Here is a 20,367-nt window from a genome sequence, read left to right on the forward strand (position 1 = left end):
GAGAGGGGCAGTGGAGGGGGACACAGCGTGACAGAGGGCAGAGGATGGGGACAGCGTGACAGAGGGCAGAGGATGGGGACAGCGTGACAGAGGGCAGAGGGGGGGACAGCGTAACAGAGGGCAGAGGGGGGGGGACAGCGTGACAGATGGCAGAGGAGGGGGACAGTGTGACAGAGGGCAGAGGAGGGGGACAGTGTGACAGAGGGCAGAGGAGGGGGACAGCGTGACAGTGCAGAGGAGGGGGGGACATCGTGACAGTGCAGAGGAGGGGGGACATCGTGAGAGAGGGCAGAGGAGGGGGACATCGTGAGAGAGGGGAGAGGAGGGGGGACAGCGTGACAGAGAGCAGAGGAGGGGGGACAGCGTGACAGAGGGCAGAGGGGGCAGTGTGAGAGAGGGCAGTGTGTCTGGATGCAGAGGGGGCAGTGTGTCTGGATGCAGAGGGGGCAGAGTGTCTGGATGCAGAGGGGGCATTTTTGCATACAACTAAATAAGTATTTCTGTCCTGACCTAAATACTTATTACATTTTTTTGACCCAACTACTTCTAAAACAGGACTGCTCAATAATTATTTTGGAGGGGTGCCTTGAAAAAATGTGGAGACTCTAAGGGTGCCGCGAACTGCAAAAGTTTGGGAACCACTGCCTTAGACTACAGAAAACAGTTGAAGTATAAGTCAAAAAGTGATTTACTACAAAGAGCAAGGCCATAACGAGGGCCGAGCGATCTGCCCCAGGTTTACCTAAATGCGGTGCAGTCTGTGTGTTTGTGTGGTAGAGAATTTAGACTGTAAGCTGCCATGGGCAGGGACTCATGTGAATAATTAAATATTACCTGTACAATGCTGCATTATATGGTGGCACTATATAAAGAAATAATAATAAATAAAAGGAGAGCTCTATTGTTGTACTTTGGTCTATTTCAGCCAGTTTCCTTATCTTTTCCATAACATGTATCTAATCAACTGCAGAGAAGAACTACAAGATTAGGTAGATGAACCCTTTAAAACAGTGATGGGCAACAGGCGGCCCTAGTGCCTCATGCGGCCTTCTGAGCCTTCACTTGCGGCCCCAGCTTCTTTCTCCTTTATGGTCAAATGTATTTGTTATAGCTTGTAACACTGCCTGGTGATTGTTAGGAACCCCAACAGCCAGCACCCCAAAACCCGGAGTCTACTCTGGAGTCTCTAGTGGTGGGGACAGGCTTGGCCGCAGACAACAAAGGGTCGTGAATTGCGTGCTGACTGGGGAGAACCCAGGAAAGCGAAGTGATGTGCAGGCAAAGGTAGAATAGGTCACAGGCAGGCCAGCAGCGTCAGTATCCAGGCAAAAGATCGGTGGTCACAAGCAAACAATCGTAGTCAAATTTCAGGCAATAGGTCGGCAACAGTAATCAGAATCAGCAGCTATACAGAGAACAAGCAGGTAGCAGAACTGTGAAGAGGACGCTATAACCGGCAGTGAGGCTTCAGTCCTCACTGCCCTAAATACCCCTGCTAGCCAATCAGAGCCTAGCTCTGAAACAAATCACAGCCCCTGCCTCATTAATTTCCTACAGGTTGCGCTAGTCTGCGCATGTGCCCAGCTGTTTGTGGCGCTCAGAGCGCCTAAGCACAGTTCCCGGCGTCCGTCCGTTGCCCTGGCAACGGTCGGGCCGAATTTCCGGAAGTGACGTCCCGGTCACCATAGCGACGGCCGGGACGTCAGCAGAAACATGGAACGGAGGCTCGCGACACTGATATGTTATTATAGATAAATGTCTCTTTCTTTGATTAAATATATTGTTTTAACTTATTACTGGAATTAAGAGTGATGAGCGGCCCTTTTGCAGTGTATCCGGTTGCCCATCACTGCTTTAAAAGGTGGGCTACAGCCGTCAAGTCTACTTTTTCTGTAATGATTGTAAATGCAATTAACAGTCCCTCCCTTCCTGTTTTCCTTATACTATTTACTAAAAACACCAGAGCAGTTGTGATTACTCCTCCAAGTAACTATGTAGTTTAAAGATTTCCCTTAATACGAACGACAGATTTAGGTGTTCTTATTGACACATGGGTTGCACTGTAAGACTAAAAACAAATACTCCCGACAAGGAAGAAGTCTTACCTGGCATTGCAAGACAGTAATCAACGGTGTCAGTTACTGAATGGAATAGCTGAGCCTGGGAGGCTTTCTTCAGTTGGTAAAGAAATCCACTTAGTGCAACCAGATTGAGCTTGTCTGCAGCACCTTCAAACAGCCTGTAAGCAATGAAAACATGGTTTTATGGTAGTCATTGTTCATATAATTTCTAATTTCATGTTTTATTCCTTATACACATAAAGATATATTGAGATTCCAAGTGTATGTTGAGGCATAAACAAGCCAAGTTCCTCACTTGTCTGCTTGAGTGGACAGGGTGCAGACAGCTTTAGCAGCATTGCCTGCACTCATCAGGCTATTTCCACGGAAGTCAAAGACCCGGCCCTTGCTGCCCTCTTTGATGAGTTCATGGATTGGGACTGGCTGGATGAAAGGACTCTTGCCAAGTGCAGCCTCTTGTTCTGTGGCGTGTGTTTGTGAAGAGTCACCGGAGAGGCCCTGTGGGTCTATGGACAGGTGCTGGGACTGAGTGATAGTCAGTGGTAGCTGGGATGTCCCATCACTGAAATGTGTGTGCTCCAAGGTGCTTATATATTCACATACCCTGAGGACAGATGGGAGAGAAAAGAGAATCATCTGAAAAGCACTGCAATAAGTTCCTTATAAAGTTATACTGTAGGGATTTCAATAAACTGTCTATAACATCAATCCCAGAACATTAACCCTGATTCCTATAGTTTCTATTCCAATATTGATAAACTGAAATATTTCAGAGCTTTTGAACATGACATACAATACAATGTCCTGTTCATTTTGCCAATTAACATAATATACTTTATTAAATCCAATATGAACATCCATGCAGCTATACAACTACATTATTAAGTCCACTCATGTACTATACATACAAACCCAACAGTATGAAGTACAGTCTAGTTTAAAGTCTCTACCTGAACACATGAGGCCAGCAATCTTGGTTGTGACTTCCCATCTCTAATCCGACATTAAGAATTGCATCCATGCAGAGAACATGGGCATTATGTAGACGATATCCTCCTAGCTTTCCCATCTGTTCCAGTTTTTGCTCCACTCTGTGCTTTACTATTTTTAAATATAAATAACATATATTAATACGCCATAAAACTGCTGTTAAGGATAGTGATTTCAGACATGCAACATAGTGTCCTATTGTAACAACCTCCATGGTAAATCTTTTAGGCACAGATTGAGTTAGGGATAATTATATAGCTGTAACAAGTTTCTGTATGAAAAATAACAAGGCATACATGCATTTTGTGACTGGGAAAACATGGTTGCTTGGCTTTAACACTCGTGGTTTTTTTTAAAAATGTTTTGTCATCAATAACTATTGGGCCTAATTCATTAGCGATTGGATCTGCCGTTTTTTACGGATCTTACGAAAATCTTCTCTGCACATGCCTAGAAAAGGGAGATAAGAAGGAAATTCTGTTGTGTAGGCTAAAAATTTCTTAAGTTAAGATGAAAATCCATCGTAACTGCAGTTAAGAAGTTTTATCACCACTTAAGAAAAAAGGGTTGGAAGTGGGAGGGGAATGGGCGGAGATCCGAAAGAAGTTAAGAAGAGTAGGCGTTATTTGTACGGACCTAAGAAGAGTAGGCGTTACCTCTGCATCCGTTGGATAGTTAAGAAAAAAAACCCTGTGAGTTTTATCTTAACTGATTGCTGAAACTCAAGGAAGCTCAGGATCATGTTTAAATCCAAACCAGGTACAGCCGCAGCGCTGAGTAACAACAATAAACTGTTCTAAAAGCATTCGTTTAAAACACTCACAACTAAATATAACACATATCTTAATACACTTCACCTAAAAAAAAAAATATATTTTTAAAAATGTATTTTATATTTATATCAAACATTAAACATTGTGTACATTTTTTTTTAAAAGCAACCTCATTTTAATTACAACCATCATTGTAATACATCACACTGCAAAGTGACTGATGTGTCAACAGTTGGTTGCTGATATTTGTTAAAAACAGCTAACAATATGCTAGTAATAATATAAAAGCATAACAGCTTACTATAACAAAATTGCACAGATAATGTGTGCGGACTTAAACCAAGCCCAGATACAGGCATGATTCTGTTTCAAACTCATGACCCTGCTGTGGAAACCTGAGTTCGAATCCTCTAGAACGCCCTTATCTCTCTCGAGTTTATATATCCTTCCCATGTTTGTGTGGATTTCCTGATTTCCTATGTTTCCTATGTGTCCCTTGAACGCCCTTATCTCTCTGGAGTTTATATATCCTTCCCATGTTTGTGTGGATTTCCTGATTTCCTATGTTTCCTATGTGTCCCTTGAACGCCCTTATCTCTCTGGAGTTTATATATCCTTCCCATGTTTGTGTGGATTTCCTGATTTCCTATGTTTCCTATTTGTCCCTTGAACGCCCTTATCTCTCTGGAGTTTATATATCCTTCCCATGTTTGTGTGGATTTCCTATGTGTCCCTCGTACAAATCCACACAAACATGGGAAGGATATATAAACTCCAGAGAGATAAGGGCGTTCGTGAGGATTCAAACTCAGGTTTCCACTGTTGAAAGGTGGATTGTCTAACCACTACGCCAATGTACAAGTGGTGAAAACAATATTTGCATGAAATAGACTAGAAGGAAAAGCTGAGCATCAACTTCTCTCATAACAAGCTTTTATCATTTTAATTTTTATCAATATCAATAATTATACTTTGAAATATTATAGACAAAAATCCTTGGTACAGGCACAGTTTAAATATTTGGATATGTAAATTCAGTCATGTATAATAATAATAATAATAATAATAATAATTGGACTTCAAATTGATGGTCTTTTTTTTTTTTTTTTCGGGCACTTAGGGGTTTTTTTAGCTTTCATCTGTGGATATTTCCTATGTCTTTGCAAAGTGTTGTAGCAGCACACAATTTTCAACATGCAATTTAGCCATATTCCACAAAATGTAGCAGGAATCAAACTCATGAACCCACTGATAAAAACTGGATTGTCTAACTACTACGCCAACGTGCAAGTGGAAACAGTACGTGCATGAAATAGACTAGAAGGAAACGCTGAGCATCAACGTCTCTCATAACAAACAGTTTTACTTTAATAATTTTAATTAATGTAACAATCAATAAAATTATTATTATCAATTCTATAATGAAATATTGGAGCCCTCAATCCTTGGTACATGCTCAATTTAAATTTTTGGATATGGAAATTCCCAACTCCACACATGCATTACTGCCAACATGAAGGTTTAAGGATAAACATTAAAGAATTACACACACATTCTCTTGTTCTCCATCACGAAAAATGTGTCATAGGAAATTTATAAATGTAAATAAACGTGGATGCGGGTGTAACGGCTAACAATTCACTATCATAAATATGCATGACACTAGCCATAGTAAAAGGGAAAACATATACTAGCGTACTCTTCTATAAGTGACACATTGGGGTACATCCACAGAAACATGGGGATATACAAAGTCAGCCCAGATACAGGCATGATTCTGGTTTCAAACTCATGATCCTGCTGTTTCCAGCTCATTTCTCTGCAGGGAGTTGCGGCTCCTGACTGAGGGCATGGACAGCATGCCCTCAGGCCAATATATTTCTAATGAACTGAAGCTGCGGGCCTATCAAAGGGTCCTCAGATACATTTGGAGACAGTTCCATAGGCGCAGATCAGTCCTCCAGGGTCGCTGGTGTGATCTTCGCCGCCGCCAGCCCAAGCTCTTAGCTGAGCTTAGAGCAGAGATCAGGAGACGTGAGTTCTCTATTATTTGCATTAATTTGTGTAAAACACTTACTTGGTTTACTTCTCGAGAATCTTTCATCAATTGCAAATGACATGGCCTACCCAACATATCAATCTTTCTCCTGATTAGACATGTAACTCCCTCTCCAATGCAACATGCTTTGGGCCCTGTCTCTTAATTATTGTGGTGGAACATTTAGTGACCTTAATGATTGAGGGCCAAACTCAATACCAATAACACATGTTTGGGATTCCAACTCAAGACCCCAGTGTTTTGAGGCAGAAGTGCTACCCACTAAGGCAACTTGCTGACATTACCTTACCAACATTTATAATATTACAGTGCCAGATGTGTTATATTGGCTAAAGAGTGGTACGCCAATGTTCACAGTTGTGCAAAGCTGATTTTCCCATGTTCCAAGGCCTTACCCAAATACATCTTGTAAATATTCTCCATAATCTGACACTATTTAGATGGTACGAAATATGTTTGGGAAAAAAGGCAAACTTTAACACTCATTTAAACAGTAATAATGACACATCCATCATCCCAAAACCAACCTTGTTACAGGGCATATGGAAGTGGGGTGTGTCTGTCAATTTGTATTCCTTCTATTACATATTTTCGTTAAAATGGTATTAAAAAGCATGTTTCACAATGTCAGTTGACATTATTATCAGGCTAGATGTTTATAATTGAGAAGCAGGTTGTTTTTTTTAGCAATAAACTTAGGTGTAATATTTATTCAAACAGACCATAGACATCGTGCCCGCCAACAACAGGCGTTGGAGGAGACTGAGGAGTCTGGAGAGGAGGTGGTGGAACCAGCCGAGCAGTGGGAGGATGCCCCACAGGAGGAGGTTGAGACGGCACCAGAGGAGGTGGAGGAGGGCCCACAGGAGGTGCGGGAGGATGAGGTCCCAGAGGAGGAGGTGGAGGAGGAGGCCCCACAGGAAGAGTAGGAGTAAGTGGCCGTCAAGGAGGAGGAGGTGCCTGCCACACAGTCAGGCAGTGTTGGAGGAGGAAATGGGTGAATGTACGTATTGAACTAAAACACTTTTCTGATTTGTATTCCATGTGAGTCACATAGTATTTGAGACCAAAACTTGATGACCCACATGCCTTTAGGCAAAAAGCTAGGTATCCATTCCACATTTTGAAACCATGGTGGGCCTAATACAATGTGTTGGGGTTTGAAGTAAACCCCAACCACCACACAAATCTGTATATATAAATACATCTGCCACCGACAAGTATTAATCCTCTGCCTAGTACTGTGTTTAGCATACCATTCACCATTTCTGTCAAAGTTACATTAGGTAACACTTCATGTCTCTGGTGATCCCGTCAAATGGGTTAAACAAAGTACGCCCTTTTGAAGTAATATATGTTTTAACAATTAGGTAAGCATTTTCAAGAAGACACCCAGGCTGTGGGTGAAGTCCCCCCTCCAAGGCAGAACTTTTGCTTTCGATTGCAAAATATAGAAAGAAATTTAAAAAATACAGAGTCGCTTACTTAAAAAAAAAATATCGCTGTTGCAAGCATATCACTATTTTTTATTTTTTTTACATATATGTTTTGTTGTAGTATTTTTTGTGTTTGAAGTTGTGATAAAAAAAAACAAAAAAAAGTGGAGTGTGTCTGTTTACATTTAATGTCAATGTGTTGCAGTCATTTCAGGCAATAATGGACGGACATTTCAAACCCAACTTAAAATGTATTTTACATTGGGCCCTTTGCACTACATCTTACTTTATTTCAACATTTTTTACAATTATGAGGGTACCACCAACTGTGAGATGCTGTACAGAGAACACAGTCCTTGGGCCAAAAGAGCTTACAGTTTAACAACACACACACTTTGATTGATATAGTCAAATGCAGTCTTACAGGGCAAGATTCGTTCAGAAAAGCGAGTCAATAAAAGGAGTAACTTAGTCAAAGCAGGTTTGATAGCAGTTATATTGAAAAGCTTTAGTTATATTTAAAATTGGGGTAAGCCATGTCCTAGAGAAACTTTCACATGTATCAGTGTGGTACCTGACAAAGGAGGCATTAGTTTAATTTGGTGCACAAAAAACAATTTTGAGTACACAGTTTTACAAGGTTAAAAGTTCCTCTAATTTAGACTTTACTTATGTTAATGGGCCACAAAGTGCACGCAGCTAAGGCCATGTTGGGGAAACGTACTCATGAACTCAGGCTTCCCAGACAGAAGGGCTAAGCACTAACCCACTGTGCTGCTGAGGTGTTATCTGCATTAATTTGTAGGGAAGGCGAGTACATAACATACAAGCCGTAGATGATTTTTTAAAAAAATGTTTGCAGACAATCTTTGCATTAACCTCAAAGGAGCATGTCCCCTCAAGATAAACCACCTCCACCCCAAAAGTCTAAGGACATTCATAGTAATAGATGGCAGCACATTCATGGTTGCCACCAAAAGCAGCCAAGATTTCTAAATGCTCCATGTCCTTATACAGTTGCATTTGAGTAGGAGATACATGTAAAACATGTGGACAGATTTTGTGAAAAATCAAGCTATCAAGTGTTTGTGTTTTACATGAAAACCAACCATTACTTTCCTTATTAGGTAACTACTATCTAATACTAGCCCTTGGCAAAAAAAATAAAAAATAGGCTGGTTTGGGCAAAGTTCAGGTTGTGTTCCTTTCATTGATGAATCAAGCCCACAAGCTGCACACAGATGCTAAAGCCATGTTTGATATTCAAACTCATGATGCCAGTGTTGTGAGACAGACGTGCTAACCACTAAGGTACCTGTGCAGATTGGCATATATTTAGGACTAATAAGGAAGAGTACTATTATCTAGCTCTTCCATCTACTGCACACATGCTGTATTGTGGTGCTTCTCACTCTATTCTCCAGAATTAAATTATCTTTCCAAATGAATGTTGCCTTAGTGGTTAACCAATCCACCTCCCAACAATGCAGTCATGAGTTAGATTCCTGGCTCATGACCTTTATCTGTATTGAAGTTGTATGTACTCTATTATGGAAGAGTACGCTATGCATTTTGAAAAATAAAAATATATAATTTTTTATAATACGCAAAAGTTTATTGTATGCGTTTATTTAAGTTAGCAATTTACTATGCAATAAATTTGCATCCACATTCTTAGTTCAAAGCAAACACATTACACAATCTTTCATGTAGGTGTATAAGAAGGTGTGTTGATTTAGCTGATTACAAAATACTGCAAAGTAATTTTTCACAAGGTCTCTAAACATGTAAGTTTTAAAACGAATAATTAGATTACAATTTCCTGCATAATACACTCCGATTGTGTTTCAACATTTGTAAACAAACCCTTTGCACCTCCCACATTTGCCATTACGTAACACTTTCTTAAATGAGAAGCGGATCTTAAGATGGACTAAACTGCTTATATTCCGTTGTGTAAAGGACTGAAGGTAAGTGTTTTGCAATTTTGCGTTCCTTACTGAATTGCGAATTTCTTATTTTCCCTGTTTCTTCTTGAAATACTCATCGCAACTTAAGATGAGGAAAAATAAGATCCGATCGCTAATGAATCAGGCTCTATATTATTAACAGGTGACATTAATTGATTTTACATTAGTTTTAGATTCGTTAATGCATCAAGCCCACAGAGTATAATGTGACTGTAACAGTTCAAACTATAAATTAGAATATTTAAAAACAAAATCATTAAATCGCTAGACATTAGTTACAAATAACAGTTGTAAAGAAATTGGGATTACTACTAAAAGTAGTTTTAGTGATTCATCGTACTAGTGTAAAAGGTTAAATCTAATCTAATCAGCATTTGTTGTTACAATTTACTGTGATCGTAATTGTTTTGCAATAATTTCCGACCAGTGTTATCCTACCCCATTTAAAGCAAATTACCTTCCCATCCCAATCCCAACTTTTTCCCTATGACCCTATAATAAGAGCCATTTCTTTACTCCAGTTTTTGGGGTCTTGTTTGGGTTAGGTATATCACCTGTCTGTGTCCGGGTGGGCGACACTTTTAAAAAAGTAATGAAGAGGAGCGTCAAACTAAAAATTCCTGACCCGGGTATTACAAGAATATACAACGCACTTCTCACTGAGGTTTTGTACAAGATATATAAATTAGCCCACATTGGATATAACATGTAACACATTTGCCTACCCAATTGTATGCTTATAGGACTATCTTTTAATTTTTAGTGTTGTGTTATTGTGTTAAAGTACACAAGACATAGTAGTCCACAATAATTTACCTTGTGTTATTGTGTCGCTATGTTCGGGATTTTCCTTGTCTTCTTTCTCCTCTTGCACACAGGAAGCCGCTGCCATCTGACCCAGGGCCGATGCACAGTTAGCTGCTACCCCTTAAACAAAATGCAGGATAAAGGATATTGATTAGAGTTTTGAAGGACTACATTTTCATAATAACTAAAAGTTAATCCCAATGAGTAATCAAACCTCTATATGGACCACAGAGCTGGCACAAAGGTTAAGAGCTGTGACATTCTGCCTTTCTGTTACGGCTAACAGTATTATCATGAGCTTGTAGAACCAGTAGTAGAGGTCTTCACCTATAGCAGCCGCCTTTCCCGTAGAGCTTGATACGCTCACAGGTACTCAGATGCCCCCAGGTCTTACATGCAGTGTAGTACAATCTTATGAACGTACTGTCGCACACAAGAGCGGGAGATGGTACAAGAGGAGTAAGGGACAGGTTAAAGGTCTAGGGCCTGAAGCAAAAAGCGTGGTCAGGTACAGGCTAATGGTCAGGGCTGGCAGCGATCCAAGGAGGTCCGGGTAACAAGGCAAAAGTTCAGGGCTACGATCAAACAATCTAAGTCCATGTAACAGGCTGAAGGTCATACACAGAAATCAGTCCGAGGTTTTCACAAACAGCAACAGGAGCAGGCAAGCAGACAGGAAGCTGAGTGCTATAAACCGGCAGGGAGGCCAAGCCCTCCCTGCCTTAAATACCTAGACTAATCAATGACAATACAGGAGGGACTGGAAGCAATAATCAGCCACCTGGGCCTGTCTGCAGATAGCAAATTAAATCAGCACCTGCGCCTGGCTGTCTCTAATACAGGGACGCAGGACTGTCAGCGAGCGCGTCCCGGCTATTGCCATGGTAATGTCCAGGACCTAGACGCCAGAAGTGACGTCCCGGCTGTTGCCATGACAGCCAGGATGCAAGCAGGGGAGACGAGCCGTGGATCGCCGCGGCTTGTAACATTCTCTGGAGAAAATAAATCAGAGTCACATTCATACTCAAAGCTTAATTTAAAGAGGGAGAACAATTATAGTAGAAACATTAAAGTACAGCCATAACCTACACCACCATAAATATTCTACACACCAGGATACTATATGCTTATGTAAGAGTTATCTTGAAACACATAAATATACTTCGATATTAAGCTTAGGCTGTACTGTCCATATTTTTTATGTTTTTACAATAAAGGGGTGATTTACATCTCTCTTTGTATTAAGTATTATATGTACAAGCATCTGACCCTTAGTATGAGTGTTAATCCTGCATAGAATTTATAACAAGGTAAATGTCACACTGACTCACACCAGGCTAAAATTCCACCACTGCCTGTGTCCTTTCCACTAAATGGGACCCAAGACATCAGTCTGACCCAAGCATGCTAGGAGCACACCACTCAGATTACAATATTAATCTCATAATTTAAAACAAATAAAATAGACACAGAATATAATACATCTCATTATTTTTAGATGATCTGCTAGAACAATTAGTCATGAGAGATTAAATTATTACACATGTGGTATTGCACTAAACATTAATTTGCAATGAGACGAAGATCCTTACAGCTCTTTAAATTTCATTCTATACATTTTAGTGTCTGTCTATTAGGTATTATACCATATTAGAGTAGAACAAGTTCTAATTTTAAGGTAGATGCATTTCTGAAGAAAAGTGTAATACAGAACAGTATTTCAGGAAAATGTAAATGTTGAGTCTCTAACTCCTACAAGGTCTGTATTTTAATATCTATTTTAAACACAGTACAAGAAGTTATATAGTAGAGCAGCTCTCCTTACCTAAGGCACAGCTGAGACGGGCAGCTTTCCTGAGGCCATCTAGACTCATGCAGATAGAGTCTCTCTCTTTTTGATTTTGCTCTTTCACACCTTCTGCACCCAAAATAAATGACAATCCTTTGGAGCTTCCTGCCATCCTTCCAGTAAGTGGAGCTGACAAGGTGTCTATTAAATTTTTCCAACATCCAATAAGAATAAAGCGCGCAAATGCAACACCTGGGCCAGAAGAAAGGACAGGTTCAAATGTGAGAAAGATTTTAATATTGAGGTAACAGTTATTGGCCCAACATACGGAGGTGTTTGGCAGCTCTAGGAACGTAGGCAATGCATTTCAGAGAACACATTTTTTATATATCATTCTTATAAATTGTAGAAAAAAAATCCATTGCCATGATTAAGTGTGAATCCATTCTAGAACATTAATTTTTACAAAAACTGTTTATGTGTATACCTAAAATTAAGTGTTTTCATTTAATTAATGTAATATATTATTATGGGGTGTGCTCTATAAAACAGGGCTGAGTGTGGGCACAGGGTATGCATGCACAGGAGACATGCTCTGATGCGCCACGTGTATGTGATGATGTCATCATGCATACATGGAGGCAAAGGATGATGAGAGTGTTGGCCTGGGCCCCCACCTGGATAGCAGAGACAGGAAACACATGCATCGTCTTCTTGCCCTCTTTGTCTACGCCCTCCCCCTTTCACCTCTTTCTTCTTACCCCTAAGGCTGCTGGATAATATAAAGGCTGCTGTTGGATAATACAAAGACTGCAATAATAAGTCCCACCCCTTTTGCAGCCGACAAATCTGAATGTCCCGCAAAAATCATTACAGTTCGAAAGCTATGTAATACAAAGGCAGCAAGGCGGGAAGGGGGGTAATACAATGGCAGCAAGGGGGGGTAATACAAAGGCAGCAAGGGGGGTTGGTTATACAAAGGTTGCAAGGGGGAGGGTAATACAGAGGCTGCAGGGGGGAGGGTAATACAGAGTCTGCAAAGGGGTAGGGTAATGCAAAAGCTGCAAGGGGGAAGGGTAACACAAAGGTTGCAAGGAGGGAGAGTAACACAAAGGCTGCCAGGGGGTAATACAAACAGCGGACTAACACTATGGCTGCAAAAGGGTAACACTAGGGTTGCTAGACGAAGCAGAAGGTATCTTTCCGTTTCCCCTCTTACTCTCTCCCCATTTTTCACCCTCTCTCTCATTTCACCACAATACTATCATGATATGGGGTTATTATGTCTATGTAAGACAGTATTAGACGGTATGATATGGGGACAGTATTAAGCTGGGTACACACTAGAGGTTTTTCATCCAATTTCATCCAATTATCGTGCCGATTACCAAATAAACAACCGTTTGGCAATATATTGCATTAGTGTGTACGCTCCCACGATCATGTTTTATCATACCGTTAAATTTGGTTTTATGAACTTCCAAAAAATGACGATCAATAATGGAATGATGTCGGGCAAATGTGGAAGTGTGTCTGCACTAACGATCAGCAGTTGTGACAGATCACTATAGAGTTTGTAGAGTCACAGTCTTTTCAGCAGATAGAAGGCTGAGATGAAGAGCACAGATCTGAAGGTAAATGGTGTAGGTGTGTACACATGACTAACTATGCTCATCAGGACTTTCAGTCATTGGTAAAATCTTTACAGAAATAGCATCTACAATAATTTTCTGTAGTATGTACCCATCTTTATATAAATATACAGAATGATGGTACACAGGTGTTATATACTGGGAGCAGTGATGTTATATACTCACACACAAATACTATTGGGAGACATGCATACTATAGAAAGAAATGGATATTGGTATAAGGATTATGATTGCATGGGAATGTATGACAAATATTGGAAAAGAAGAGAGATTGTTATATTGCTGTGCTAGATTGTGATAAGTGCTGTGCTTACACATGGCAATTATACATACACTTGGATTTAGGAACCATATAGAAAAACACATAAAGTGATCAGCAATGGAAGTTATTGTACCTACACACAAGACATTGCAATATATATATATATATATATATATATATATATATATATAAAATACAAAAAGACAGGGGGCGCCACACATAGTGTATTATCAGTGATATACAATATACAGGTGACTCCAACGATAAGAAAGTCCCGTACCAAATATGTGATGAAATTAGGCAGATGTAATAATCAGGCTGACCGTAGTATGGATCCACCTCAGATTTAGATAACAGGAATCCACGATCACAGACCAAGTGATGGAGGACAATCTGCGGACTCAAATAAATCCACAATAGTGTGACACAGTATAAAAAGAGACCAAACTAGTCTCAAAATACCACAAATTTAATGGCACCACATAGAAAATAATAATGCCCGTACATAGAGCACAATAAAACAAGCTTATCTGTCCGCTGGCACAAACATGGAAGAGAAGGGTAGCAGCCGGCGACACCTCAGAACATCCAGTAATGAGCACAGGGACCAAGAACCTCTCCAACGCGTTTCGTCTTGTAGGTAAGACTTTATCAAGGAGTAACTCCTTGCTAAAGTCTTACCTACAAGACGAAACGCGTTGGAGAGGTTCTTGGTCCCTGTGCTCATTACTGGATGTTCTGAGGTGTCGCCGGCTGCTACCCTTCTCTTCCATGTTTGTGCCAGCGGACAGATAAGCTTGTTTTATTGTGCTCTATGTACGGGCATTATTATTTTCTATGTGGTGCCATTAAATTTGTGGTATTTTGAGACTAGTTTGGTCTCTTTTTATACTGTGTCACACTATTGTGGATTTATTTGAGTCCGCAGATTGTCCTCCATCACTTGGTCTGTGATCGTGGATTCCTGTTATCTAAATCTGAGGTGGATCCATACTACGGTCAGCCTGATTATTACATCTGCCTAATTTCATCACATATTTGGTACGGGACTTTCTTATCGTTGGAGTCACCTGTATATTGTATATCACTGATAATACACTATGTGTGGCGCCCCCTGTCTTTTTGTATTTTATCTCTTAGGTGTAACACTTGCAGACAGGTGTTGATTGACTGGGGAGCTGCCTATTACATTGAGTATAAATTTTCTATATGATTCACTGTGGTCACTTTTACTAAGCGCTGGTTAGCTTAAAGAACTTTTTGGGTGTCATATATATATATAATGATACACACACACATATATATACATATACATACAGCGCACACATATATATATATATATATATATATATATATATATATATATATATATATATATATATATACACACACACACACACACACACACACGCACACACACACTTATACATATAGACGGTCAGCAGGCTGGCTAAGTGGTTAGCACATCTGCCTAACAGTGCTGGGGTTATGAGTTCAATTCCCGACCATGGCCTTATCTGTGTGGAGTTTGTATGTTCTCCCCGTGTTTGCGTGGGTTTCGTCCGGGTGTTTCTGTTTCCTCCCACAGTCCAGAAACATACTAGCAGGTTAATTGGCTGCTATCAAAATTGAGCCTAGTCTCTCTCTCTCTCTGTGTGTGTATGTTAGGGAATTTAGACTGTAAGCTCTAATGGGGCAGGGAGTGAAGTGAATTAGTTCTCTGTACAACGCAGCAAAATCAGTGGCGCTATATAAATAAATGGTGATGATGATATACATACACACACACACATTATATGCACGGGTTAACTTATATATATATATATTAAATACACATAGATTGTAATCTTGCGAGAAGGGCCCTCTTACCTCTTCTGTCTGCATGTATTACCCAGTGTTGTCTTATAAATGTTTGTTCCCAGTTGTAAAGCTATATAACTAAATGTTGTTGATGATGATCATACATACATACATACATACATACATACACACATCATCATCATCACCATTTATTTATATAGCGCCACTGATTCCGCAGCGCTGTACAGAGAACTCATTCACATCTGTCCCTGCCCCATTGGAGCTCACACTCTAAATTCCCTAATATAGACACACACTCACACACACACACACAGACAGACAGAGAGGGAGACAGAGAGAGAGAGACTAGGGTCAATTTTGATAGCAGCCAATTAACCTACTAGTATGTTTTTGGAGTGTGGGAGGAAACCAGAGCACCCGGAGGTAACCCATGCAAACACAGGGAGAACATACAAACTCCACACAGATAAGGCCATGGTCGGGAATTGAACTCATGACCCCAGTGCTGTGAGGCAGAAGTGCTACCACTACGCCACCGTGCTGCCCATGCACATACACACATATACATATACACACATACAAACACACATTTACACACATATACATATACACACAAACACACACACACACACATATACATACACACATATACATATATACACACACACACACACACACATGCCAGGATGGACCAGGATCACTAAGGAATTTTGTTCAATCCATGCCACAAAAAATTCAGGCTGTTCTGGGGCAAAGGTGCGTTCTACCCAGTACTAGAAAAGTGCACCTAATAAAGTGACCACTGAGTGTATTTCTGCATTGTGATCGTTCAAGTGCTGTATAAAACCCCCAAAGAACTCTGTGATAGTTGTGTGTTAATTAAGTGGTGTAACGGATTGGTGTAGGAGTGACTTATAAGGGAAATGTGAAATTATCAAGATTTTCTAGGAACAGTGTTTAGAATTAGTGGGCACATAATCACATGTATAATATGTTCTTTTTCCTATAAGATATAACCAAAATATAGAAAGGAATATGAAATATTATATCTATATATATTAAACAGCATTGATGAAATGTTGACATACCGGCCAGTGTTGTTGGGTCCATAACTTTGTCAGGAGGAAGAGGAGACTGTGTGGATGCTTGAAGCTGCCCACCAATAGCACTGCTCCCCAAGCCATCAATATCTAAAGTGAAACATTCATTGAAAACAGTTACGCCTTTGTACAAATAAAACGGCTGTTATAACATAAACTACAATGTGTAATGACATTACATGTCTGTTACTATTTTATCTTCCTCAGATTGTCATTTTTTCCCCCTCAAGCAGATATTGTCATCTGCAGGATTATAGTAAGGACAATGTTAAGGTTTATTTCAGCAGTACAGTGACAGTGAGCGTCAGCCACTAGGGGGCAGTTCCCATACTCCTTAACCACTAGTTGTCCTCCTCTATCTCTTTCTCCTGAACCTTCTGTTTATTTACTCACCAGGAAAACAAAGCTGCAGGTATCTCACAGTCAAACAAATGCAAATAGCATTCCTCATATTGTTTGTAAACAGATCAATGATGGGACAGAATATAACTGCAGACATTATGTGATTTAAATTGCAGTTATATGAGAACTGATTTCTGTATACTTAAGGTATAAAATGTGATTTAACAAGGTGTCAAATAACAATAAATGCCTAATTTCAGATCAGTTGCTTATAATCAAAGAAAGAAAATAAAATGGGCATATGGTGTAAAACTTAATACATGACATACAAGGGAAGACACAAGGTGAAAGCATACAGTATACAGCACGGTGAAGAAACAAAAGAACACATCAGTGACACAGTTGTCACTTCTGCCATGAGCATGATACCCATTAGCTTCATTTTTCAGAACACACATTGGATAAGAACTGATAACAGCAGCCATCACTGCATTACTCACTAATAAGCATAATAATAAGGGGCAGGCAATGTCCCTCAGGGCTCCCCCAGTATCCAGACTCTCCAAGCATGTTCCTGTCCAGGACTTGGTGATATAACTCCTCAATCCAGGCCTGGGAGAACACTATTAATGCGCCACTTGACTGCACCTGCTTCATGAACTCTTTCTGTTCAGCAAAAGATACAGGGAAGGGAAAGTCAAGGTGATTTCAGTATTACTTTAATGACATACAGAATGCCTGCATAACAATAGATCCATCTGAAGCCTTATGTACTAAGAATGTAGTGAAGTCACATGACAACATCTATTGATTTATGTTTTCGTATTACACAAATATTTCACTTACTATGGTCACCGGGGCCAGAGCAGTTTTCCTCCTGTAGTAATCACTGTTGGCGAGCTTTAGGTTCAGCAGAAGAGCATAGTAGGATGCCACGTATAGACTGTCTGCATTCAGGAGGGTCTGGACACTTGCCCCAATGTTATTTTGAAGGCCTGGTGAATGCATCATACCTTTAAAAGATTGTAAATATATAAATACTTTAATAACGAGCAGTACTGTGCAAGTCTGCTCAAACTGTATGTTTATAGTGCTCTAGTGGCTTGGTATAAAACAATACTCCGTTGTTTCAGTGATACTTGGTCCAAATGTTACTTCTTGGTCATGCCAAAGAAATATTCAAGTATTTTTATTACAATAATTTGGCCACAGTGGACAGTGTTCCAATGAAGTTTATGAATTATATTTCCTTTCAGAAAAGAGAGAAAAATGAAATTTCCCCACTGGTAGCAATAAAGAAATAATGCACACATTGTGTTTTCAAAGAATAACAATATATTTCACATTCAAAACCTGTTTCTTTGGCAATCAAGTCACAATACAGAGCACACTCAAGTCCACTGCATTTATTTTCCTGTTCTTCTGATAAAGGACCTTGTTGGTTTCATGAAATAAACAGACAATAGGTTTGCTATTATCTAGAAGCTATATTAATGTAAACTACTGACAGCTAAAGTGTTTGCTGAGGGAGAGGTTATTTTTGTGTCTATGGCTTCTGCATTGATGATTATTGAATGCATTCTCATGTTCTCATCTGTGAACCTTTCCAGACAATTCTGCAAACATTTGGGACAGGAAACCAGTGTTTTCTAAATATTTTAATTTCTAAAATGATAATGAGCTGATGTTAATTCCTCAACCAGGGCAAAATAAAATATCAGTAAGTCAATGGAACTGTATCACGAGTGAAAAAAACAATATGATAATTGCCTTTAGAATGTTTGCTATCAGATAAACTAAAATAGAAATATAGCAAACAAATAAAATGTTTAGTAATTGACAAAAAAAATAAACCATCATATAATTGTATGATGTTTAAAGAGTCATGTGACATATTCCCAGCTGAACTTCTAGGCACCACAATGTTAAACAGAGGGGAATTTGCTAATAACCACTGCAGTGAAATTGGGGAGTGGGTTTTGCATGGATGTGCAAGGTGGGGGCTGGAAGAACAAGTGTACTTCAGCTTAAATGTATACATACCCCCCAACATTGCCCTGGTGCAAATCAGGCCAACTTGTGTACACAGCACCAAAAAGTGCATAGTCATGCCATGTTGGCAATGTGGAGGGGTGCTATATGCTTGGCACGCCTTTCCCCTCTACTGGAACATCAAGCAAACTCCCTTAAATTCAGAAAGTTGGGAAGCAAGATTGTAACTTGCAATTAATAATGCAATGGTCCTGACCTTCGTACAGACATTAGAGTTAGTTATTAAAGTGGTTGATATTATACAAATGCATAGAATTAAGAGGCATGTAAAATTTTGTATGTTCTAATGGTAGGAGATGGGCATATCAGAGGGCATTCCTAAATAAACGTGTGGCTAGATGTACTTGTTACCCTCAGTTTAAGCCCACATGCAAAACAAGATTTTAGACATGAGATTTAAATAAGATTCAAGAGTTGAATAAATGACCTCCAATTACTCTTCTGCAAAATTTCCATCCACAAGAATGAATGGGCCATGACATTTTGACATCTGCTCTTCACAGAGCACCAATGAAACAGTGACACCCAGATGTAGCATCAAAGTCAAATATTATGGTAATAAAGATATTTATAACATAAATATTTTTCTCAATTGTGCAGTAGATGTATCTTTCTTTTATTTCATAACACAATCCTTGTTGTATACAAACAAGGACCCATAATTATCTTCCCTGTACCAGCCAATATCTCATCAAAAACGCTATGTTTAGCCAAATTTCTAGCTTTATGATTAATTTGATGACATGGTGAATCCACATCAGATGGATTGCATGCCAGGATAGGCTGTTAATATAAAATGTGTACAGCTGTTCATAAAACATTCAACACACAAAATGTTAATTCTTGCTCCAGGGTAGTGGTGAAGTTGACAAAAAAAAAAGTCATTAACTGTGTTGAATGGGCACATGGTCACTATGACTAAATTTGGATTTTAAAAAAAATTACATTACACGCATGAAATTTCTATACTAGAGAGGGATTCCCCCCAAAGGGTGCCAATACCTCCAGCACTTGACCATGGACCCTCTAAAGATTCTCCCATGATTGTGCTATGAAAATTAAGTCATATAACCTGAAAAAAGAGCAGCTGTGAAATCTCCTTACATAAATAGTACATAAATAAGGGTCAAATTAGAAGTAAAACAGGAGAAAATAGAACTATAAGTGAATGTAATAATAAGCTGTACTTTTAGTTCAGCTTTTTTACTTTTGTAAAAATGCAAATTTCAATAT

At 39.5% G+C, this 20,367-nt stretch overlaps 1 protein-coding gene and 1 long non-coding RNA gene across 2 annotated transcripts in view; one reads left to right on the forward strand and one right to left on the reverse strand.

Annotated features, from left to right (window-relative positions):
• Positions 1 to 20,367, reverse strand: part of ARFGEF3 (ARFGEF family member 3) — a 109,361-nt gene that overhangs the window by 42,224 nt on the left and 46,770 nt on the right. The window contains exons 13-20 of the mRNA XM_075203138.1: positions 17,929 to 18,095; positions 17,583 to 17,748; positions 16,729 to 16,830; positions 11,942 to 12,157; positions 10,126 to 10,236; positions 3,032 to 3,182; positions 2,377 to 2,685; positions 2,106 to 2,239 (exon numbers count right to left, since the gene is read on the reverse strand). Coding sequence (XP_075059239.1) covers positions 2,106 to 2,239; positions 2,377 to 2,685; positions 3,032 to 3,182; positions 10,126 to 10,236; positions 11,942 to 12,157; positions 16,729 to 16,830; positions 17,583 to 17,748; positions 17,929 to 18,095 — 1,356 coding nt within the window. The remainder of the gene's footprint in view (positions 1 to 2,105; positions 2,240 to 2,376; positions 2,686 to 3,031; positions 3,183 to 10,125; positions 10,237 to 11,941; positions 12,158 to 16,728; positions 16,831 to 17,582; positions 17,749 to 17,928; positions 18,096 to 20,367) is intronic.
• Positions 1 to 20,367, forward strand: part of LOC142144381 (uncharacterized) — a 173,300-nt gene that overhangs the window by 31,808 nt on the left and 121,125 nt on the right. The gene's annotated exons all lie outside the window — the stretch shown is intronic.

This window comes from Mixophyes fleayi, chromosome 3 (assembly GCF_038048845.1).
Source record: "Mixophyes fleayi isolate aMixFle1 chromosome 3, aMixFle1.hap1, whole genome shotgun sequence".
Taxonomy (NCBI): domain Eukaryota; kingdom Metazoa; phylum Chordata; class Amphibia; order Anura; family Limnodynastidae; genus Mixophyes; species Mixophyes fleayi.